This window comes from Cyprinodon variegatus, unplaced genomic scaffold, assembly GCF_000732505.1.
Source record: "Cyprinodon variegatus isolate N-32 unplaced genomic scaffold, C_variegatus-1.0 Scaffold36, whole genome shotgun sequence".
Taxonomy (NCBI): domain Eukaryota; kingdom Metazoa; phylum Chordata; class Actinopteri; order Cyprinodontiformes; family Cyprinodontidae; genus Cyprinodon; species Cyprinodon variegatus.
Window position 1 is genome coordinate 1,404,732 of NW_015150489.1, and position 24,858 is coordinate 1,429,589.

The window sequence follows — 24,858 nt, forward strand, 5'->3', positions numbered from 1 at the left end:
GTTAGGGTCAGGGTTAGGGCTAATTGTTTTTTATATTCTATTTTCGTGAATGGTGCGTCAGATGCGCATACGACGAAAAAAAACGTCCAAAACGTACGAAATTACGGTGCATAACTTTTCGTACGGTTTCATAATAATGAGGATAAACTGACCCAATTGGAAAAGCAAATAGATGCGTGATACATTATTTGAAAGCTAACGCCTTCTAGTTTCTGAACATATACATGGAAATTAGTGGAGTAAAACACTCAAGCTGCATCAGCTCAAACATGACTGAAAGTTTTTTTTTTGTTTTCTCGAAAAGACTTTTTTAAACAGTAGTAATAAAGACATGCTTTCTTGTTGTGGCTGCTTTATCATGGTACATTTTGACATGCTGCTATATTTATGTTAATTGTGCTTTGGTGCTCGCTATGTTCATAAAATGAACTTGGTAGTTGAATGGTGGAGAATCTAAGCTTTCCAACATTGTCGAACATGTCTATATTGGTAAACATTTTACCAGTGTAATTTTCATGCATTCTGAGTTATTATTTGTAAACGCTTTAAAACTGGAGGGTTTTGAGAGGTTATAAAATGCAGAGATTCCAACCCTAAAACTAATTTGCACTGCAGCCACTCCTCAAAATTATATTCCTTAAACATTTTATTTCAATTCCTTTCAAGAAAACAACATCTGAAAATTTATGTTGAATTTATTTGTTTCTGTAGGCTTGAATTCTGTAGCGTGAATATTTAATGTGAATGAAAACATGTGAAACAATTCATAGGCTTCTGTTTAATTTTTCAGCCTACCTAAATATATTTGTACACGATTTGTAATCACCTCCCCATGTTTAGAATGTCAGTTTTTTATTAATTAAGCTCTTTTGAAGCTTATCTTTATATCAGGATATGTCTTTAATATATTCCATGTTGATCATTTAAATGTACCCCCCCCTAAATATGAGAAATTAAATTAAAAAAGGATGGTTGTCAATTGATATACTGAAATGACCATATTAAATCAAAATAGAACATTTTCACCCTACACAAAATCAAACATCTCCCTCTGTGATTTAAGCCACAAGACCTAAAGCTGTAGAAAACCTGTCGTTTGAATGATAGTGGCTTCCAGTTTATACATTTTTTTAATCCACTCCATCTTATCTCCTCACAGGGAACCTTCATCTTCTCGATAATCAAATACTCTCCACTGAAGTTCAGTAACTCCTACGTTTATCCACTATGGGCGAATGTGTTGGGATGGTTTATTGCCAGTGTCTCTCTTTCACTCATCCCTCTGTTTGTGCTTTTTAAATTATTCCAAGGACAAGGCACATACCAACAGGTAAGAATGATCACAGCAGAAGACTAATCAAATAAAAACAAGTTACCGAGCAAAATGCATTATTTTAGAAAAAAAAAAGGAAATATTGTGTGACAGTTTTTCTTTCAGTTTTACTTAATTTGGGGAAAGGCTGCTTCTAAAAAAGAAAAATATAGAAAAAGATACAGCAAAAGATGGAGGTTACAGCATTTTCAGAATATTCACATGGCTTTTTCATGTTTTTTCTTTTCCTCTCAGCGTTTCTTATCTCTCTGCAAGCCTGTCGTCCCCTTGGATCAGATGTGTCCGCCCCCTGCACCAGAAAGCGAGAGCAAGGCTCTGTACACGGAGCTCAAACCTTTGTATGGAGCCCGGAAAGAGTAATAATTACTCTCCATCTTAAAATCGGGCAATAATTATAAACCCTAAGGTGACTGAACACTTAGGTTGGAACAACAAAGCTGAGTTGAGCTTTTGATGTGGCATCTCCTTGGTAAACAGATAAAAGCTTCTGTCTCTTGTTAATGGACTACATGGGAGAATTTTTTTTAGGATAGTTGTTTAAAAGGAGATTTTTTTATTTGTAAATAAAATGTTTCTATGTGCCAGGTACAGTAAACAAAGCTCCCTCGGACTGAGACAATAGGAACACGTATACCTTAAGTATCCTATGTCTCCATCGTTCTATACTTGGGCCACCATGGCTGCTATTGGAGGTCCGAGGTGCCAGTGGCACAAGTTGTACAGCAGCCTTACTTATGTCAGTGTGCCCCAGGACAGCAGTGGCTACAATGTACCTTATCATCATCATCAGCATCAGCATTTGAATGTGTGTGTGAACGGATGAATGACTGGATGTTAAGTCCTTTGGGGGTCTCTTGCTTGATAAAGTGCTATATAAGTAACTCACTGTGCAAAGATTGGTTGAGATGATATTGAATAGACAACATGATTTATGTCCAAATGACGTCTACATTTGGCAGTCTACGCTGGCAGATTCTTGAAATGAAAACTATCCATCATCTGAGAAACAAATCCTAAAGCTTTTAACATAAAAATACAAAAATCTAAAAAGGAGAAAGGGTTGAAAGCATAAAAAGTTTTCACTAAAAAGAACTAAATTGAAAATTTTAACTAAATGGATGTCAGTAGATTATTCTAAAAATACTTGTAGTGATTCAGATTTTAATATATAAATTCCAACATTTGGTTTTAACATGTGTATTAGTGTTTTCAAATATTTTGAAAATGAAAGCTTTTAGATGTAAGAAGGTGCTGATGTTATCTAACACCTCACCATTCTGCAGCAACCAAACTTAAAAGCTTTCAAGAGATCTGGTTAAATGCTTCAGTGCCTTGTGGCAAAACCTCTTTGCTATGTGTCAGTCAAACACCAAGCTAATAAAAAATTATTTCCACTATAATTTTCCCTTACCACAGACATCTCTAGTACTTCTTGCCACCTACCTATTACCTATTGTACTTTTTCCAGAACACAGAGGGTTGCCCTTAAGGCACTCTGTCCCGAAGGTTCAGTCACATACTGCATTCCAAGTGCTCCAACATGTTCAGGCTTCTTAATAAGGTTGGAAAGACATGTTATAAATGTTGAAATCAGACTGACAAATGTTAGAATAATCTAGTAGATGTTTCTGTCATTCATTTACGAGCCATTCCTGGAACAAAGCTGGATCCACTTCTCTAAATATTTTCTTAAACATCATCAAATAATTTAACCCCTATTCTAAGGACCTAATGTGCTGTATAGTTTCTTATTACTCAGAATAAATATGTGAATTGTGGTTTATTTGTAACTGGATGTGTAGTTTGAATGTAAGATTTGTAAAGGGGGTTTTGTAGCTCTTGTTGCTATGACCAAATATTTTCAATATTTAAATGTTGTTCATTGCTTTAAGACACTGAATGCTTTACATGTCATTGTTCACTTTAAAGATCTATTAAACGTAAATTCTTTGTTCTTTGAAGCCTGTCATGAATCATTTATTTCCAACTGTTCTGATATTGTGATAAACAGAACTAGAGTTAATCTCTCCTTGCCTGGACTACTGCAGCCCGTAGAAACTTTAGCTGGATGTACTTATATTGATTCTTTTTTGATTTGGCCAAACTCTTTTACACTTGTTCGTTAACATAATTATCTCTGGCCCTCGCAGGAATTGATGGCATACAGCCACTGGGTCAGTTTATAGTTGTAAGCAATGTTTTATCAAGAATAATAACTTATTACACCTTGAAATTGATAAACAAGATCTACATAGCATTTCAATAAAACACACTGTTTATTGACTTTTTGGTTGCCATCTTGAGGAATGAGAATACAAAATGTCATCATTTAAACACACTATAAATAAAAACAATATACATAATTTGTGGAAAGGGTTTGTGTGCACTTTGCAGGGGAATTGTTACATTTCTAGACCAAATTTCAATGCAAAAATTTTTTAAATGCTTTTAAGTGTTGAACTTTTTCAGCACCAGATAAAAAGCAGTTACAAAAGAACAAAAAGAACAACAAAAAACAAAAAAAAAACATCAAGGCAAAGGTCAGCATAGGTAAAGTTTATAAAACATAAACTAGGTGAATCCATTTGACAAACACATCAAATCAATTAGACAGTTGGTCCTCTGCAGGTCCATAAAAGCTACTAAATTGGCACAATTAAAGGAAAATGTTCATCCGAAAGCTTACGTTATACCATTAGGGCTTTAATCAATAGAGAAAATGACCAGAAAAATAAATAAATAGTATATATCTGAAAATAAATCCTTGAGAAAATTGAGTGTTGGTTATGTTTTAGTTTTTAATGTAGATATTGATATCAATTTTTCTTTTTTTTTTCTGATTAAATTATCATATAGAACGGAAGTTGAGGAACTTCGCCTCATTGATGTAGGATTCCCTGCAAACCATTGGCTATGTGTCTGGTTGCAAAATTTTGACCGAAACAGGCACCAAAGAGGCTGGGTATAGACGTGAGGCAACCTTCAGTCCACTTCTGTGAGGCCGCATGGTCTCCTGAATTCTTGTCCACGCTCATGTATCCACTTGTTTGACACTATTCATACAAAAAAAAGATAAAAGGATGTTTAAGGACAATATCATTTAGAAATGTTACTGTTTCTATAATACGGAGCATATTTTTGTTTAAAAGTACAGTCACTCTATTGGTTCGACTTTGCAGAGAAAAACCTAACTCTTTAATTTCATTTTAATTTAACCTTTTATGATCTTATTGAAAAAGGCTTTGTTTTTAATTGAGTAAAATTATATATGTTCCTCTACCTACAAGCACAACTTCTGACCTGTCTAGACAAGTTACCTAGTGAAGGGAGAAGTTTGGCAGAACACGAAGTACTTGGAATATAACATAATTGACAGACCCACACATTTTGGTTGATTGATGGCATCTAACAATAACAATGCAGGAATCTGTGTCTCTGAAGTTTAACCACAGAAGAATTCACTTTCTTCATGCCAGAATCCTTTCAACCTCAAAAAAAAAAAAAATATATATATATATATATATATATATATATATATATATATATATATATATATATATATATATATATATATATATTCAAGGCATCTGTGGTGCCCGTGGTCATTGGGGCACATATATATATATATATATATATATATATATTCAAGGCATCTGTGGTGCCCGTGGTCATTGGGGCACTTGGGGCAGTGATGGTAACCAGGCAACTTAGCTATGGTAGCTTGGTCATCAACCTCTTCTATCCTCCTAGGAGCTATAGAAGGGTCAACAGATTGACCAACTGCCATCAAATCTTTCCTCTTCGCACTCAAGCTCAGCAGAATATCCTTTAATTTGAACAACCAAGCAACTGACATCTTAAGTTTGGCCCAGCATGAAAAATAACGGAAAAACTTAGTAGTAGCATCATGTGGCTGTGTGTCATTGGCATTTATCAGGATATCCCTTTTCACTTCTGGGTCCTCAGAGCAAACAGGGTGGGGTTCAAAGGGCTCTGGCCACTCCTGCTCGGGCCTTTGGAGGAAATCCGGGCCATTTATCCACCTCTAGCATGACATAAAACTGTCTGCAGACAGACCTCTGGAGGCCTCATCTGCTGGATTGGACTTGGAACTGATGTACCTCCACTGAAACACATTGGTAGCCTCTCTTATTGCAGCCACTATTTGCAACGAAGGTGTGAAATCGTTTGGTATCATTATTGATGTATCTCAACACCGTCTGACTCTCTGTCCAGAAGCTTGAGCTATTCAGCTGGATAGAGAGCTCCCTTTTCAACATTCTGTCCACCTTGACAGCCAACACAGCGGCAGTGAGTTCAAGGCGGGGAATTGCTGTCTGCTTTATTAGAGCTACTCTAGCCTTTCCAAACATTATGCCAAATACACATTTCCGCCTTCATCTTGTAGCCTCAAATAAGACACTGTCCCATATCCATGTCCACTACCATCTGCAAAATGATGCAACTGGGCAAGTAGACACCCTTTAAAACTATTTGGCTCGATGCAATGCCTCACTTTAAACCCTGCTATTTTCTCCAGGTCCTGATACCATGATAACCAAAATTGTGACATAGACTGGAGAGTGTAAGGTACCAAGAAGCCAAGAGGGTCATAGATTGAACTGACCATTGAGCGAATGCCATGCATGTTAAAAGCTTAATGCATTACTCTTTGCACTCCAGCTGAGGCCCAGTGCTTTTTGTAAATGGTGTCAGTCACATACTTGTTCTAGCTGTTGATATTATCTGCTGCTGTCTTTCTTAAAGCACAATGGGTACAGCTTGGTGATGAGGCAGCTCCAAAGATATGCACTTTCATCCTGTGTTCAACTGGGCTGACTGATGCATCTCCTAATGGCCACCACAAGAAGCGGAGAAAATCCATATGTTTCTCTGACACCTTCACTTGATGAAACATAGCCTGGATGTCTGTCATCAATGCAATGTTCTCCTCTCGGAATCGGGTGAGCACACCGAACAGGGAATTTGTAAAATCCGGCCCCTGTAGCAGCTGGCTATTCAACAAGGTGCCTTTATAGCTTGCTCCACAATTAAACACGACTTGCAAGGTCCTCTTTTATTTGGGTGGTAAACTCCGTGATGAGGCAGGTACCACACACCTCCATCCTTAGGTTCCAGCTGGTCATGAGGAACTTTAGCATAGCCTTTGTCAATCAGGTTGGTAACAAATGCTGTATATTCTTCCTTATAGGCCTTGTTCCTGTCAAATTTTCTTTTGAGGCTTTGAATGCATTGCTCTACAATACACCGGTTATTGGGCATGATTATTTCATTCTTATTAAAAGGCAAATCCATGCAGTAATGTCCATCTTGGATACAAGCTGATTGTTCCCATATTTCCATGGACCTTGTGTCCTCAATTGACATTTCATGCTCTTCTTCCAGTGTCTTCTCACTGAACTCCATATTGTATTGAGACACCAACAGCTCCTCCAATTTGACAATGGAAATCTGTTTAGTGTAAACAGTAGGACAGCTCTTCTGGACACCATTTCCACTCCTTAAAGGTCTATTTATGACCCATCCTAATAGGGTTCTCACGGCATAGGGTCCATCACCTTTGCTGTTAATAATCTCCCATGGCTCAAGGAGCTTTGGTGTATTTGTCCCAATAAAAAGCCCAACATCAGCAACCAATACGGGGATCTTAATATATTTTTTTAAATATTCCCATTTCTCAACATCTTGCTGATGGGGAATGTTGATCCTTGAAACAGGTATGGATTCTTGTATGTAGACCTCTGGAAGCTCTATGAAGTTGTTTTCTTCCAGCTCAGAAATCTCTAGTCCAGAAACACAATGGCTAGGCACCAGTTTTTCTTGACCCATGGTGCACAGCAGAATGTTGGACTGCAGAATAGTGGGGTGCTTTAGATAGAATTTGTCGCAGGTTAGAAGACTTCTGCATTCCTTACTAATGTGGCCAAGCTTAAAGCATCCAAAACATACTCCTGTCCCTCTCAGGAATTCAATTTTCTCCTTGCAGAAATTCCTTGCAGTTCTTGGCACTTTGATATTAAATGAGGCTGTTTGCAGTAAAGACGGGAGGATGAGGGAGGATTATTTGGGACAATTGGCTGCTTGTAAACTGTTGGAGCAGAGGCACTGCCCGGGACTGAGACTGATGTTACAAAGCTGCTGCCTTTGATGTTGGCCTTTAATGAGGATTTAGTCTTAAGTGGTCCTCTCATCATAGGGCTTGGCTTGGTGTCATAGATGTCTCCAAACAGTGGATGGGACAGGATCTTTACTTGTTGCTCAAGAAAGCTGACCATATCATTAAATGTGACTTGGAAGCCTTGACACTCTTGCAGTTTATAAGCTGTTATTCTCCATCTTTCACAGATTTTATAGGGCAATTTCATGATTACTTGCCTTATATGACATAGAACATTCAACTCCTCCATGTACTGTATTTCTAACATTGCATTACAGCAGCCAGGTAAGAACAAGGCAAATTCCTGCAACATCCTCATATTTTATGACTGGCCAGGCAAACACTTTCTCCATGTACGCAGAAGTAATTTGACGTTCATTTCCAAAGTGCTCCATTTGGAGTTCATTGCTCGCTGGTAGCCCTGCTGTGATGGCATGTGCATACAGCTCCTTAAAGCTTTAGCTTTCTTGGCTGCCCTGGTATATTATTTTAAAAAGTACAGACAGTCCTGATCATTGTTTATCTTTTTTTCCCACACAATGTTCCAACGCTCTTAGGAAAAGAATACACTCTAAAGGATTGTCATCAAAAACTGGGATGGGTACAGATTACATAATCATTTGGAATTTATGGATAAATTAATTGTAGTTGCATTTGTACCTTGTGTGTTACTTGTCATTGTAGATCTGTTGGTTGAAAGGGAAAAGTTTTTGGGTTGACGTTTACAAAAAGGTAATCCATCCAACTTTGAATCCGTTCTAACAGCGCCATACAGTGGTTGTTTTGGGTGTTGTGGCTGATCCTCTGATTTTGTATTGCAGTAAACTTTTTTCTCACAGCTGGTGCAATGGGAGCAGTAGCAGTAAATACCAGTGCATGTGGTTGTATTCGGCACAAATTATTTCACCTTTGGGTTAATTTCAGTGCGTCTTTGCCTCTTTAAGTCCCTTACTGACATAAGAGTTCATTCCATCGGACATCGATTTAGATTTTCCTCCAACACTACTGCTTTCCAACACAGAAAGGTGTGCAGCTGCAGCAGCTATTTGCGCATCCAGTTCCGCTTGTTCCTTTTGCTTTCTTATCTTATCAGCTTTCAGTCTATATATCTGCCCTAATTTCTCCAATTCATGTTTCCTTTTCAAAGACTTTGCTTTTGCCTGTAAGGCTGCTTGATTGGCTAAGGCTTGCTTACGAGCAGAGGAAGTGCTGGGCGCATGACTGCGCTTAGAACGCTTGTTGAAACGTTTAAAAACACTATCCTCAGGGTTTATGTTATCACTGACCACACCACAACCGTTCTCCACTTGAACGTTAGTGCCATTAAGTTCATTACACACTTATTTTCTTTCAACCAAGTGTACACTTTATTTACAAACTCGTTATTTGCGGCTCCTTTCTCCTGAAACCAGGCATTTTGTTATTGTTGCTTGTCCTCAGGCAAATTAAAATCATTTCGCAGGGTACCATAGAGAGATAATGCTTTTCACATAGCGTATTGAACTTTTGTATGTATTGTTTAACCTCAGAATCATTTTTATTTGACAGCCACAACTCTGTTATTTTCGACTTTATTTTGCTTGTATGTTGAAACACTTCGCTTCTTTCTTTTTGCACCTTTTCAAGAGCATATACGGTTCTAGTCCCTGACTGGACAGAAGCACTAAAAAGATGCAAGAACTGTTGAGAGTCATGATCTGCTCTGATAGCTGGCCTTAATTGCTCATTTCACTCACCTGCCTAGTTCTGCCCAATCTCTGATCTCATCCACCTATAGGTACTGCTTTATATTCGGTGTAGCCCAGCTATCCAGGCCAGATCAAGGTTTTGTGTCTTGTGTTCTGTTTGGATCGTTTTTGGTTTAGTTTCAAGGTTTGTGTCCTGCTTCCTGGCAGCCAGTGGATTTAGGGGGTTTTCGTGACTGTCTCATCTTCTGTCTTGGTCCCTCTCCAAAGAGCCCTCAGGGTTTTGGCTCGGAACGTGGAGAGGGTCAGTTTTATTCCCGTAAGCATAGCTCCTAGGAGGGGACCAGTTTAAAGTCCTGCTGAAATCCTGGTTCCACGTCTCATCACAGCTTCCCTCTACCACTGAGCCTGCCTGTTTGCTTCTGTGCGTGTCTGTGTGGGCACACTTCTGTACCTGTCTGACTCTGGACTATGAACCTGCCTGAAAGCTCTGTAGATTTCTGGAAGTCTGGGCCTGCTGTTCCTGTTTGGGTGGAAACCTCTGATAAAGCATAGGTTTTCTGGATTCCTTAACTCTTACTGCCTGCTCTGTCTTCCTTTGACCTGGATCAGGCTCCTGCATCTTCCTAGGGCTGCAGCATCAGGGACGCTCTGAGCCACGCACTCCGTGTCTGGTTGTCAGCCCGTCGGCTGGATCGCACCCCTTTTTAGGGGGATGGACTGAACTGTGACACCAGGTAAGCGACTCACTGAGATTATCATCTTCTGTGAGATGATCGTGGTCACTAACCAGTGTTTCCTTCCACCAGAGAGTGTCAGTCACCTCCTGCAGCCACCGCGAGCCGCCGATCCACAGCAGTGCACTTTGTTTCTATTCTGTTTTAATACACGTTTTGAACTTTCCAACTGGCTGTCTCACTTTCCTACTGGGTCCATCTATCCCGTTTCCCGATAGTCGAGTATCTGATTTGGAAAATCAATTTGCACATGGTCAATGTGTCTGCTGAATTGTAAACACAAATAGCTTAGCACCTTCTTTAAAGCTCTGCTCTCCCCATTCAAATCCAGTACGGAGTAGGATTAAAGCACTATATGCTAACATTAGTTATATGAAGGGCCTGACTGATATCTGAATTTTGGGTACAAACTAGTGATACCACAATCATAAATGAGCCAATGTGAAATCAAATCACTGATTTCACTGACTTACCCCATTTACTTCCTACAAGCACTGGACATGCTGCATGTCTGGTTCTGTAGTCTCCTTCTCCACTTCTAAAAAGATTATACCAGAACACTGATGTTCCCTGTAGTCAAATGAAAACAGAATTATAGTAAAAATCATTGTTTATAATCAATATTTTAAAAAGTTGAGCCACGGGAAACCAGCCTTCATCATCAGAATCATCAGCCTATTGTGGAGATTTTTTTTTTGCTTATCTTTTACAAAGAGAAATAAAAAAAAAAAAAAAAACATTAAAGAAACTTTTATGTACCTAGTTAAAAAACCCCAAACCAGCAACACCATACTGTTCAGCACATTCCAGTTGTATTACCTTCTTTGGCCAGATTGCTGCACCAAAATCAGGGAAGACCGTAGCACCTCCTGCCTCAACATCACTCATCTGTGGGAAAAAAAAACACCAGATAAAAAAATAAATAAATTAATTAGTATAACCGCATTAGAAATACTAATACTACATTTTTCTGGATAGTTATATTTATAAGTTATATTTATCTTCTATGCCTTTTTACATTAACCACTATTTTTAGTAAAAATGCAGTGGGAGTTTAACAGTCAGCCACCTCGTACTTGTCTGTAAACAAATACATGAAAATGTCTATATGTTGCAGAGTACGTCAGGCTTTTAAAGTGACCAGAGAAAAATTATTTTCCATGTCACTGCATCTTTGAGCAGTGGCAATAACTGATGAATTCTGTTTCTGAAACACTTCAGGATTGTTTATGCAACGCTAATAAAATCGAATCACTTGAACCCTGTTTGGGGTTGACATTTGTGCAAAGTGAGAACAGCCAAGATAACGGTTCAGATTGAACTCTGACTTACGAATGTGTTTCACTGCTCAAAAGGTTTCTAAAAATTATTGTTGCCTATATCTTTACAAAGACGCCTAAACAAGTTTACTTCACTGAATAAGCAGCGTTACAAATCAGCATATATTGCTCCAAACCCCATAGCAGAACATTTCACGGTGAGAAGAAATTTTTCTTGAAGGGATTTTACCAACTATTATGGTCAGAATCTGAGGTTCTTCATGTTATTCTTTCTACTTGAATGGCTGGGGTGAAACTTCACTAAACTATGGGGTAACACTTGAGCCAAACTAACCCAATAGCGGCCCTTAGGAAAACGATATCTAAACTGCAAAACCTCATCATATTTCATAAAACCATTATCAGATCCACGGGAGAAAAACAAACCACAAATCAAATTCTGGATCAGATAACAGCCATCCTGAACAAAGTCTGACAGTCTGATGTTCTTCTATCAGATGTTTCCATTACTCTACAACCCCTCCAAATCCAGATCACAGCCAACAGTCTTGACGTCAGTCCTCCCGCTCCTGAACTGATCTCAGGTGAGCTCTCCTCCTAAAGCTCCTATGTCATCGAGTCTGCTGGTTGTTGATTGCCACAATGGCAGACCTTGATTTCTCAGAGAAATTTGCTGTGCTATTTGTACTTATGAAAGCCGAACAAAATCGTAGATATCTCTGGGTTCACAGATTCTCCGAAGATGGTGTAAGTACGGGGAATATCACCAACTCCTCCAGGAACTTTTTCAGTGGTACCATTTGCAGCCGTACTTCTGCTTATCGGTGACCCACTTCAGGGCCCTGCCGTCCCATATTATAGGAGGAATCACCCCAAAAAACATAGGGTTAGGCGAGACAGCTTTTGGATCTCAGACAGGAGCAGCAGGAAATTGGTGCAAGAACACCAGTAGAGAAAAAAATAGAACCATCTTTAACTATGGAAGATCAGAGGACTCCTCCGGGTAATCAGCACACTAATGCGAGGAGAGGAGGCAGAGCGATATGCCCGCTGGGGCAAACGCATGTGTTGGCAACCTATGGTAGCCAACTGCTTTGGCCGCAGCAGCAGATTGTCTACCCGCAAGATACATCACTGAAGGCGATGTAGAGACTACAGCTCCCTGGGAGTATGACAGTTCTATATTGGAGAAGCCAGCCATGGAGGCAGAGCTAGGAGAGGCTACAGGTTGCTGGATGTAGCCTCTAAGCTAGCTGCGCTACATGAAAGGAATTCCACACAGGATCAGAGAAGGATGGCCCACTGACACAAGCGGAGCTTGGGAAAGAAGGCCTCGTCTGCGCTGACGAAATAGTCCTTATTGGGCTAAATTGAAATAGCTTTTTTAAAAGCCATGTTAAACCCTCTTAAAAGCATCCCTACTTCATCCTGTGTCAAGATTATTATATCTATTTTCCATTTTTAATTTTTAAAAAGGCTAATCTCCGCTGCGCTCCTTCACTGTAGCTCACAGCCACATCTGGTCCCTGGCTGGATTTTGCAATGCGAATGTAAACAAAAGTTCCGATTTTTCAACTTCATTTGCAGGCAAAGTGCCGATCAGATGTGGCCAACTTCGTCAAAAATCATGTTGTTCAACTTCCCTACATTCACCACTGTCGCCTCATGCTGCTTTGTTTCGCTGCAGATCTGCCATTCTACATTGAGATAAAACGGTAATCATTAGCTGCAGACTTTGTGTTTGGTGGGAATATGCATTTATGAGGTGGAGCCTGTAAATCTCTACCTTAGTCATGACTTTCATTTGGTTGTCACCAAATATCAAGCTCTCTCCCTTCCACCTCACAGAACTTGTGCTATGCGATTGTGCTATCAACCTTCTCCTGGAGAACCTCTACCTTTCTTCAGATACAGCATCACTGTTTACTCCAAGCTGCATGCTGAACCTTAGTCGTCGTAATCCTTTAAAGGTACCTCCTATTGTTCCTTGGAAACATCCTGGAAAATTGAACAACCCTTTAGTGTTTGATTCCTCATTGTTCTCAAGAATTCAAGGCTTCTCTTAGTCCCTAAATCTCTGCCATCCAACACTTCCCCCCCACACTGATCATTCTGTTAATATACAAGGAAAAACATGCTGCATCCACTCCCTTACCCTGACATCATCTTCTTCTTCGCTTGCACGATAGCCCCTTCAAACATAATTAATGTGAAAAGTCCTATGCACACTATGAGTTATACCATGTTGAAAAACATTGAATTGGCTTTAAAAATGTAAAACTTAACGTGGGAATAATGTTTAGTTAATGCCCTTTCAAGACAAAATCTTCATGTTTTAATCTTGTGGTAGTGCAAACATTCACAAAGACGTGTCCTCACAGCATGCTAGGAAATTTAACATCCCAGCACCATATGCTGTTATCTGCCATTAGATGGCTAATCACTCACTGTGTAGTGATTTGTCTTTATTTCATTGAAATTTAAAAAAAAATAGCAACGTTTGTTTTTCTTTAGACCACTTTCTGTGACGAGCAACCCCAGTCTGCAATTGTACATGTCCGCCTTTTTGCGCAAATTGAGTTCCATGTCAGTCATCGATTGGCTCCATCTGAACAACAGTTTAAAAACAAACATCACAGATAAAGTATCTGCCTCTCTGAGAAATAAACTAGTGAAACTATAGAAATGTTTAAAGAAACACCGCACACACAGTAGGATTATCTAATAAGAGCATCATGAGAGCCACCCTGATAATCAAGGCATCTTGGAATGGGGAAATTGGGGCAACGATCTACAAAATTCAACCAACTAAACTTACTATGGATAACTTTTACATCTGCAACCGAGCAAATGGATTCTAATCATCGTTTCTCCTGGCTTGAAATAGTGATTTGAAACAAGATCTCAAGCGGCTTCTACATCTCGTCAACAATCAGTGGCGACCGAACGCTTGTACTTACGTAGTTTAAAAATGTTGCCAAGCGATTTCCAGTGCCTAACCTTTTGAAAGCATCAGGCTCGTCTTTCTATGAAAAAAATTTAAGAGAAAAAATTTCAAAATAAAAACAGGCCACATCATTACTTACATAATTTAGGAAGGTAGCAAGTCTATTTCCATCGACCTTGAGAGTGCTGTCAAAGGGGCGCTGCAACAGATGTTTATATGTTTAACTCATTATCTGAAACACTTTTAAAAAGCCTGCCACTTAGGGCACACACCGTACTTAAGTTTAAAATTTCAATTTCATTCTTCACTTTTTATCATAAAGGCATACTGTGCGGATATTGTCTTAAATAGAAAATGTTACAGTGAATTTGTAATCTTACTCATGCTTTGATCGATTCATTTCAGAAGACTTCTGCTTCTGTCTTGCATGATATAAACTTTTTAGTAAAACTGTTGGCAATTGAGACAAACAATCAAAAAGGTATAGAGTAAAATAAAAAAAATAAAACCGTACAAAAAGAGCATTGTTTGCCAAACCTTAAAGGGGAACACCGTTTTTTTTTTTTTAATTGGGCCCTTGATTTTACGTTAATACATCATGTTCTTCTCACCCATATAAGTTTTGTGTCATTTGGAGCTGTTCTGAAGATATTCCGTTAGGTTATATCCAAGTGACGTCTTCCTATGGGCTACGGTTTGAAGCCACAAACTAAACTGTTCATAATTTATCATTTATGGTACGCCAGCATTGAAAACATGAAGGCGAATCACGGCCCCCCAGACATCCGCAGTTATATTTATTATATTTATATTTTTTCAAAACAAAGCGGAGTGTGTATGACGTCATCTCCCGAATATCTTCAGAACAGCTCCAAATGACACAAACCTCATATGGGTGAGTAGAACATGATGTAATAACGTAAAATCAAGAGCCAAATGTAAAAAAAAAAACAGTGTTCCTCTTTAAGTGCAATTAAAATGAAACTCTAAAACAGCACAAATATTCATCTTTCTCCTAATAAAATCTCTTGGGTATCATATCTCTTAGTGGTCAGATATCAAATCAAGTCTAGCAGAAGCAGTGAGACTGCTGATCTTTTAAGTTTAAAGGTATAGTGGAAGATCCAAAAAAAGTCCAGTGGATTGTTTTTCATTTTCTTTTTTTGGAATGACTATGACCTTGATGAATGAGAATCTTTACCAGCATATAGTAGAAGATTCCTTGTTGATCATCAAAATATGAAAGAGGTTCAAATGTAAGACAAAATGATCAGATTTAGGCCAAATTAGTCTTCCCAGAGTCTGATCTGGTCACATGACACTGGGCATCTCTTTTTTTCTCCAGATTTGAGGCACATTTCCTGCACAGTGTAAACTGTGCTAATAAGGAGGTATTAAAAATAAAGCATTGCAATTCCACTCCTGAATGTTTTTAATGAAAGAGGAAGGATTTAAAACTATGAAATCTGTTTTAAATCCAACTTTTCTTTCCTTTCCACCTAATGAGTTTGGCCTACTTTGTGTTGGTCTGTTACATGAAATATTTGGAAGTTTTTTATTGTTATTTGACAAAAATCTGAAAAGGGTAAGGAGTGTGAATACTTCGGGTAATTTAGGTTGTTGCCAGATGCATTAATAGGATTTTCAGCTTAGCTCATATATGTCGAGTATTATTACATAGTGTAAAAAACTTTTTCTACATAATATAATAAAGCATGGTATTATATAATAAATATCATAAAAAGTAAAAAATAAAAACAATATCATATAATATACATGCAAGACCTTTTAAAACTGCGATTAACAGCAGAGATCATGTAAAGACTAGAATCAGGCTCAATCTAAAATTAAACATTGTAAAGATCCCATGCAATTTTCAGATTTCTCTTAACACCAAAATGCCCCTGAAAAGCTAAACTTACCCTTGAGAAGTCAAAATGTGGCTCATACTGTCCTCCAACACCATAGTTAGCAACCTGATGAGTCCATGACAACAGAGTTAATTAAAAGAAGAAAATAAAATCAATTTTTTAAGTTTACATGTTCCATTTCTTTAAATGTTTCAATGTTTTTATAATACTGTAAATGTTAGGGAACCAGACTCCAGCTGTTCTTATATATGCTGGCTGTTTAAAATAAGGTTAAATGATGCTATCCCTACTTGGTTTTTAAATGGTTCCAGATTTCGGTTTGTTTGATGCATAGTGAGTAATTCAGATTGTAATGACTTAACCTTGAGTTAGATTTGTATCACATCCATGCCCGCAGGCTTTATCCTCTGATGTAATTGAATTGATTGAAATCTTTAAGGGTTAATTGATAAGCCATAAATGATCAAACACTATATGTTTTTTATTTTTTACTAAGATAAAATGACACAGTGACACCTCTTTGGCCACACAATGTAAACTCTAAAGGAAAAAAATTAACATAAAGTTATGTTCATTGGTAAGAGTCAGCAATGGGGGTTTTGAGGTGTGCAAAGTAAATTTATATGACTGTAAAAACAAAGGGACGCTTACCTGGAGTAACTCTGCAGTTTCTACTGTGAGGCCAGTGATGTCTTGTATTCTCTGATTAACCCTTTCAATCACAGGGTCCTCCTCTCCTTCCAACCATGCACTGAAGAAAGAAACAAATATAATATCCACCTATCCAGGAAGTCCATATTAAATGTTTAACGGCAGCCTATCCAGATTCATTCTCATCTTTTAGTGTTAAGCCTTCAAAATAAAAGCACGAAAAATACATGTTTAAATAAATAATGATTTTTTTCAAGAAGTAATAACAATAATACTCATGAGGAGTTAAAGTCATTATAACTTCTAAAAATGTATCTAGCCGTCATAACTCACAGGTAAGGTATTGGTTAATTATCTCTGTGCCTGGCTTGGAAAAAAACTTTTTTTTTTTTTTTACAATGTTGCTGTTTGGAAGTGCTATATAAACATGGCCTTATAAAGGACAGTAAGTAATTATTTTGGATTTTTATTAGCAAAACATCCAATATTGCTTTCATAAAAACATCCACCAAAATTTAAACTGTTCTCATCTTTAGTAATGAGTTCTTATGAATGAATAAATAGGTTGTAGTGCACCCAATGGAAGAAAGTTTGATTACGGTAGCTAACTTGGTAGCTGTAAAGTAGATTTATGCTTGACGTAAGTACGTTCTGTATGAATAATGAGACGTGCGGACACCACATCTGCAAATGTTATGTGTCCTGTGGCTTTTCCATTTGTTCCTAATGTTCTGGCTGGCATGGGCCATCCATATTGTTTGTCCAGCGAGAAGGAAGTGAAAATAACCAAGAAATGAAAATGAAGTAATAACTGGAAAAAAAAATACTGCAAGTATTTTTGGATGTCTACAATAGGAATGAAGAAAACTTTGTCCTTCTCTTGTTTATATATGTGCAGGCAACAGGAAATGGCTTGTGTCATTTCCTGTTGTTTGACAAGTAATAGCTGTGTGGGCCCGCAAAAATCAAAACCTTGTTTTTGAAACAGTGTCACTAAAAGTTTTTAATTGATGGATTTTCCAATTAAACGGGCTGTTCTTTTTCTGATCAAACCGAACACTCCACACCTCAATACTTACAGAATCCATAAAGAACAAGCAGAAAAATTCTAAAAGAAACACAAAATACACATTGAAGATGACATGGATTAGGTAAACGAGCACATGCTGAGCACGTGTGAGACTAAGCTGTGTATATTTCCAAGGAGCTTAAATGTAATAAAAGTTTTATTCTGTGATGATGTGCAGTACAGAGCCTGTGGATAAGACATATTGGCTGGCTTTCAAACACGTCATGGAACATGACGTTTTTGGACGATGAATGAAATACATTAAATCACTTGTGAGATGACGGAGAAGTGAACTAAAAATAAGCAACTGGAACATTTAATGTTATGAATACTTCTCTGTCTTTGATGGAAAATTAGGTTTCGACATAAAGGAAGTTTGTGAATTAATATAAGCGCTCAAATTCATTTTCTTTGCATTTCAGGAAGAAATCTGCTTTAAAATGGTTCTGGAATGGCTGTACTTGGAAAATAGAGCAACCAGCTAAGTTGTACATGGGTCATTATGTGAGACTAGTTTGTCGAAATGTGACCACAACTGTCTCGTCAGTATACCACAGGACAGTATACCACAGTACAGTAAAGTCCAAACTGGTTCATAATTCAAAGTAGATAAATCCCTTAAGGCCCACTGCCAGAGTTAATATCCAGACTTATGTGTCTTTGTTTTCTAAAGGCTAGGCATTTTTCACTCTTCCTTTTTACCTTGGTGTGCTCAAAGGTCAGGCCCATAATTTGTACCAAGGTTCTCCTCACATTATTTTTAATTGGTCCTATCACAATATTTGGTTTAATTTTTATCCAAAATTTCTCTTTCCCCGTATCTCTTTGAGAAACATTTTTTTCAATGTAATCTCCCATCACTACGTGTTGATTCTCCTTGGTTTAAGCTGTATAAAAAGTATTATTTACTCTTATTACAAGCGCAGTGCCACAAATCTCCGCAAGTTCAGTTTATTTTGACCAGATTATCATAAAACAGACTAAATCTAAATCCCCATCTATCATTTGGGCTGAGACTCTCAGATTATAACACTGTTTACTTGCTGCATAAGAGAATCTGTTTTATGGTTTATAAATACGTTAATAAAAGCCACCAACAATAGGACTAAAGTCACACGTAGAAAAGCAGGGTGCTTCTTAAGAGCCACCTAACAAATATGGTTTTTACATATTAGTGACCAAAGTCAGTAAAGTAGAACCTATCTATTCAAGTCATGAGTACTGACCTTTTTGATACTCTGTAGTTGGCTGTGGTGAGAACTCCTGTTTTGGGATCACGGACAGTAGCTCTGGCCAGCTTAAAGAAAACAACAAAAAGTACACAGTAAATTCCATAGAAGAGGAAATAATCTAGCTTTTCCTTTGCTGCCACAAAACTTTTAGGTAGCAAGTTGGAAAAAAAAGACACCATCCTGGATTGAAATATCAGCACAACATCTTGTGTTAATAGATGTTGGAGTTGGCCTGTTTTTCAGTGTAGTCCTGTTTCTCTGACCGTGACTAACTGTATGGGCTCTCTGACATGGCTCGGAGCTCGTCAGCCTGGCTGTGTGCTTCCTGGATGGGGCCCCCTGTGGAGCTGGTTGACAGTTGTCTTTAATATCTCTACTACTTTCTGTATGTCTTCTTCTGTCTCCTTGAACCCCAGTCGGCATCGGCAGATGGCCGCTCACACTGAGCCTGGTTCTGCTGGAGGTGTCTTCCTGTTAAAAGGGAGTTTTTTCTCTCCACTGCCACTAAAAGCATGCTTTTTTTTATATGAGCGATTGCTTAAGAGTCAATGACGAAAAGCAAATAGAAATTGTCACAAGAGCATTCCTTGCAAGTCAATGTCTGGGTGCAATCTCCAGATTTTCCTAACCAATCTGACAGGATTGTCTCTGTAAAATGCCTTGAGATGAAAGGTGTTGTGAATTGGCTCTATATAAATAAACGGAATCGATCTGAAATGATTTGAATGAATTGACCCTATTAAGTGCTTTAAGGTAACATGTTTTTAATATGCATTAATTGAATAAACTGTCCTGAATTGAATTGTTTATCTTACCCTGGGTTTTGCAATCTCTTTAATTTTCTCAATTTCTTCATCTGACAGCATTTCCAGGAAGCGAACAATATGGGGGCTGTCCCACTCATCCTCCTCCTTCATTGGCTTCAGCAGGAGACGAGGGTTCTGATTACCATTGTGATACCGACAAAACAAACGGCTCCGTCTTGCCTCAGTCTGAAAAAAAACAATAGAAAAAAAAACAGAAGAGATATAAGTTAAGAAATCAATTGTAATTTATTTTTATCCATCTTATAAATGAACGATTAACTGAACACAGACTGAATTGTTGGATTTCGCGCATATTCTTTTAACATTTTGGTGGAGGCAGTTGGGTTCCTATGACTTTTCATATTTATCACAGAATGAGCTGATATTCTTGTGAAAGATACTCTGCAGCGTCACCTGCTGCTTCCAGTCAGTCAAAATGGGTGGTCTACTTAATGTCTGGAGGCCAACATTCTGAGCTAGTGAAGCTTCTTTTAACAAATAATGAGCAAATAATCTTGCATGATTGACATTTGTGATAAAACCAACATAATTTCATTAGCCAGGAGTGGTTATCAGCTGAGAAATATTGGAGAGTTGTTTTGGATTTTCCCGCACAAGTCATCACAGGTTGCACAGACTTGGCAGAGCTTTTTGGCTGGATGGCAAAACCAGGATCATGGAAGGTGTTCTGTCAGAACAGCATACCCTGTCAGACCAGCATACCATAGGCAATACGCATGCGCATGACCTCAGATTCGCATCCGTCTGACACTAAGTGGAAGGAAGTCTACAAGGCCAGGGGTCTTCCACATTTTCCAGGCCAAGGACCCCCAAACTGATGGCGAGATGGAACAGGGAGCCCCTAATTATATATATTGTATGAAATGGTGTTATAGCAAACTGGTCCTATAGTCATTCTAATAAATAATAAGTAATGTAATGAAAGTAATTTCGCCCTGGGATTATTAAAGTATTTCTGGTTCTAATTCCTTATAGATGGGACAGGTGTTGTGAATGAAACGGTGCCCAGCTTGAAAGAGATCCTGTGTGGTGCTGAATGTGTGCATTGATGACTGAAAGACATCTTCTGCCTCCATTTATCTGTTTACTTCAGTGTGTTGAATTCATGTTAATGTGGATTTAAAGAAATTTAAATAGATTTAAAAAAAAAAAAGTATAATCAACCAAAACTTTCGTTACCCCCATGCACAACGTCCCTGTTGAAGACCTCCATATTAGGCGACTTTATTTATACATGATATGATTAACAAAAAGTTGTAGGTGAAGGTAAACACACAGATCTACCAGAAAAGCATACCGAAAGTCAAGTAGACTAGTTTATTTAAGCGTGATGTAATAAACAAAAAGTTTTAGTCTGAGCTAAACAGAATATAAAGCTACACTTCTTTAAACACAGACAGGCTTGCTTTCTTTGTTTGCGTACTTCTCACCCAGATGTACCAGTTAACCTGTCTGATTATCATACTGATCTGCGAATGTAAAAGAAGTTGTTTAAATGTCCCTTTCTGCATGAGCACATACATATTACTATGGGTATACTGGTCTGACGAGGTATGCTGCTCTGACAGAACACCTGCTTTGCTACCAGACGACACATGCAACTGCCTTGGGCGCCATCTGCTGGACAGGGTGCAAAATTGCAGAATAAAAAAGAAAAAGTATGTTACTGAGGTTTGGTGCTTTAGATTGTCTGTTCATGGAAATCGGCCACAATATTTTCCAACTTGGCCCATACCTAAAATTAAGCTACCATAACTTATTTTCCATGAAATGAAATCTTGGTGTTTTTTTTTGTTTTTGTTTAATATTACTTTAACTCCACATTGTGGTTTAATGTTTTTGGGATTTATTTAAATTTATTTATTTTAAACAATATAAAAGTAGAAAATTTTTTTACGACACAAAATGGCAGAAAGAAAATAGTATTTATAAGGGCCATTGAAAAAAAGCGCAACTTTTAGGTGCAAATTACGTGGAGAAACGAACAAGCAAACATTTCACCACCATGTGAGTCTTCATTTAAAGTCAACACCGCATGATACCAACTAATCATATATGACCAGATTCCAGTGTACCAAAATCTATTATTTTAACCTATTGGTTAAAAAAGAAAAAAGGTAAAGCTTACTCTTGTTTTCACAGCATAGACAAAGTTCATAAAAAATCTTTTGGCCATTACTCCATAAAAAGGCAGGCTGGATTTATACTCTTAACACAGAGGTATGTGTGAGGAACTAAATATCTTTTATGTGTCCTCAGGACAGCGGATAAAAGTTATTCAGCTAATTATTGTGTATTTTCATTGATGCTTAAAGCAGATATGTGAATTAAAGCAACACTGTCCAACCTTTATCCAGTCAATGTAGTACACCAGTATGTTCCTGGTCTAACACCCCTAAAACCTTTTGTACCAGAAGACTGAGAAGAGGTGGTGACTCCCTCCATAAATAGGTACATTTTTGAGGGGAACATCCCACCCAGAACATAAATACACACCAAGTGTTGTATATTGACCTGTACAATCTTCCCTTTTTCTTTTTACAACTGAGATAAATCTTTATCACATTGTGGCTCCCAGCTCCAGCTTCTTCACCTTCAACAGTCAACAGTAAGGTAAGTCAATAATTGGTAGCAAAGGATTTCCTAGCTAGTGTGCGGAATTCACCCTGCCCTTTGCCTTTCAGACATCACTTAGTGACAGAAACAAAACAAGAAAGAAAATCGATGATGGCCAATTGAGGCCTTCTCAGGTTGGCTCTAGTTTCTTGGTATAATACTGTGTTCACTTCTCTCTCTGATAGAGACACTGATGCTTTGAAAGGTCACTCACCAAAAGGTTTGTACAATAAAGTGTAAAGCTCATCAATGCCTCACCATTTGTAGCCCCTCCCCCCTGCACAGAGCCTCATAGGCCTCTCTTTCTGGCAGATGGTCCTTAGGTCGAGTGTAGGTCCCCAGCTGGATGGGTTCTTCAGAGGCGGGCTGATAGGTTTGGTTCATCTCATTAAGCTGTTTGAAAAGCAGTCGCTCAAAGTAACGAAGGTTTCCTCCTGCCCTCTCATGGGTTGGGTCTGTCAGTATGAAAACAATTACTATCATTAGAAAACCTGCAAATCTGACAAGTGCACATTTTCATATCTACCTTACTTTTCTTAAACAACAAGTAAGGAAATGAGACTGCCGTTAGAAAATGCTAAAAGGGGTAAGAGTTTTTTTTCCTGTCTTAAAAAGCTGTACTTAATTAAATTTGATTTTGTATATACTCTGTGTGTATAAAAAGACATAAGTTATAAGTGGCGGAAGTCTAAATTATAGTCTATTATAATCTGTCACTTTATAAGAGTTGCAATTGCACTATAAGAGCTTTATAGTGCAATTGATCAGAAATAAAACTACTATTTGAGATTCCTTTTTTTGTTACAGTTAAATGCAGCTTAAAGTTTGACACACATTTAAAAACGACATGTTTGTGTAAATAAAGGAATTCTAATAATAAAAAACGTTAATGTTAAGACTCACTGTATATTATTTTACTAAATAATAAACATACCAAAAAATACTCAGATCATATCACCAGATCTTGTTTGAGTTGTTTTGATCAATTTTCTAATTCACTGATGTATATTTAAGTAGCCTTGGCCAATATTTGTCTCAGTCTTATATGTTTCCAAAATAAAAAAAGAGAACTGTTTGATGTAACAAGTGAGCCCTCTTGTGGCAAATGTTAAACAGGCATTAATTCTGTATGGAAAAGTAACTGTTCAACAAATACTTTTCTGAGAGAATTTTAGTAGGAAAACATGCTTGACCCTTTAGTAGCTCTATAGTAACTTAACAAGGAAGAAAAACATTATATTTGAAAACTATTTTAATGAATTTAATGAACATTTATAACTCTACTAATAACAGTTAAGCTTTAAGAAAGTTTGACCAAAAATGTCACCTCCTAATACAAACTCAATTAAATCATCCTTTATTAATCCTAAAGGGAAATACAGTTTTGGTACAGCCCATCCAATAAAAAGAAAATACCTAGAAAAACAACACATAGATATCATACAGGGGGGAGGTGTCCAAGGCCTTGCTACCACTATGGGAAAGTGGAGGGGGAAAAAAAATTATATTTCACACTTTATCCTTAGCAGGATACATGCTGGGATAACTGGCAATATTTATTAGAGAAGGTGAAGTAAAAATGTTATAAAAAACTTGTGGCTTATGCTTGATCGAAGCTTTGAAGCATGAAGGTGTACTCCTGTCATGTCATTTACACACTGCTAGGGTGCAAATACACTATATATAATAGATTTAGCCAAAGTTTGTTTTGGGGTTTCTGGGGAGATTGTATGGAACAGACAGACACCATCTGACCCTGTATCAAACTAATCTAAGCGTTTCTCCTGACAAAGCAAACCAGTTACTGTAGATGGTTTGTATTACCTCCAAAGCTATTCAGTGCTTTACATAAATGCTTGAAACAGGAGCAGCATCATCATCAAACAACACGCTGGTACGGTGATTCCATACTTCACCTTTTGGTAATGCTACATGTGTTGCAGCCTCATCATTTAGAGGCTGAAGTATAACCCCCTGAAGCTGGAACATATAAATATTTATATGGAAAAAAATGTTTATGGTTATGCTCTAATGTATAGGCTAAATTAAATAATTATTGATTTGAACATAAACTATACAATCAATACAAATTTAGGGGATGGGAAAAAACGAAGCCTTTTAAAAAAAAAGCTGAGGTTTTCCACAACACCTGAGCCATTGCATTTGCATCCTTTATTTGCTCAATGGCGCTATCAAGTGGACAATGCAAGATTATACTGACATAATTGTTTTTCCTTTTTAGAGCTTTAAATTGAATACATAACTGGTGATTATGAAGAGATGAAAAAGTAAAGATTTGAATATGGTGTTGGTGAGATTTATCTTTATGATTTAATGGCTGGATCTGGGAGAAAATGGCAATAAATGGGGGAATGACTTCTTTGTAAATATGTGTGTGTTAGGAGGGACAATGTGGCAAATATATCACAATT

The 24,858-nt window shown here is 37.7% G+C and overlaps 2 protein-coding genes across 4 annotated transcripts in view; one reads left to right on the top strand and one right to left on the bottom strand.

The window, feature by feature from the left end:
* The window catches only part of LOC107104581 (sodium- and chloride-dependent betaine transporter-like), a 13,810-nt gene extending 10,530 nt beyond the window's left edge, over positions 1–3,280 (top strand). Inside the window, exons 13-14 of the mRNA XM_015404606.1 lie at positions 1,160–1,330; positions 1,568–3,280. Coding sequence (XP_015260092.1) covers positions 1,160–1,330; positions 1,568–1,693 — 297 coding nt within the window. The 3' untranslated portion in view covers positions 1,694–3,280. The remainder of the gene's footprint in view (positions 1–1,159; positions 1,331–1,567) is intronic.
* A 319-nt stretch (positions 3,281–3,599) lies between these two features.
* Positions 3,600–24,858, bottom strand: part of p4ha2 (prolyl 4-hydroxylase, alpha polypeptide II) — a 30,208-nt gene continuing 8,949 nt past the window's right edge. For 2 of the 3 annotated variants that reach the window (XM_015405030.1, XM_015405022.1), the window contains exons 6-14: positions 22,685–22,881; positions 19,799–19,975; positions 18,978–19,048; positions 16,683–16,782; positions 16,083–16,136; positions 14,174–14,239; positions 10,753–10,821; positions 10,407–10,503; positions 3,600–4,386 (exon numbers count right to left, since the gene is read on the bottom strand). In XM_015405030.1, coding sequence (XP_015260516.1) covers positions 4,316–4,386; positions 10,407–10,503; positions 10,753–10,821; positions 14,174–14,239; positions 16,083–16,136; positions 16,683–16,782; positions 18,978–19,048; positions 19,799–19,975; positions 22,685–22,881 — 902 coding nt within the window. In that variant the 3' untranslated portion in view covers positions 3,600–4,315. Of the gene's footprint in view, positions 4,387–10,406; positions 10,504–10,752; positions 10,822–14,173; positions 14,240–14,299; positions 14,360–16,082; positions 16,137–16,682; positions 16,783–18,977; positions 19,049–19,798; positions 19,976–22,684; positions 22,882–24,858 lie in introns of all 3 variants that reach the window. The other variant, XM_015405037.1, reaches the window with a different exon arrangement.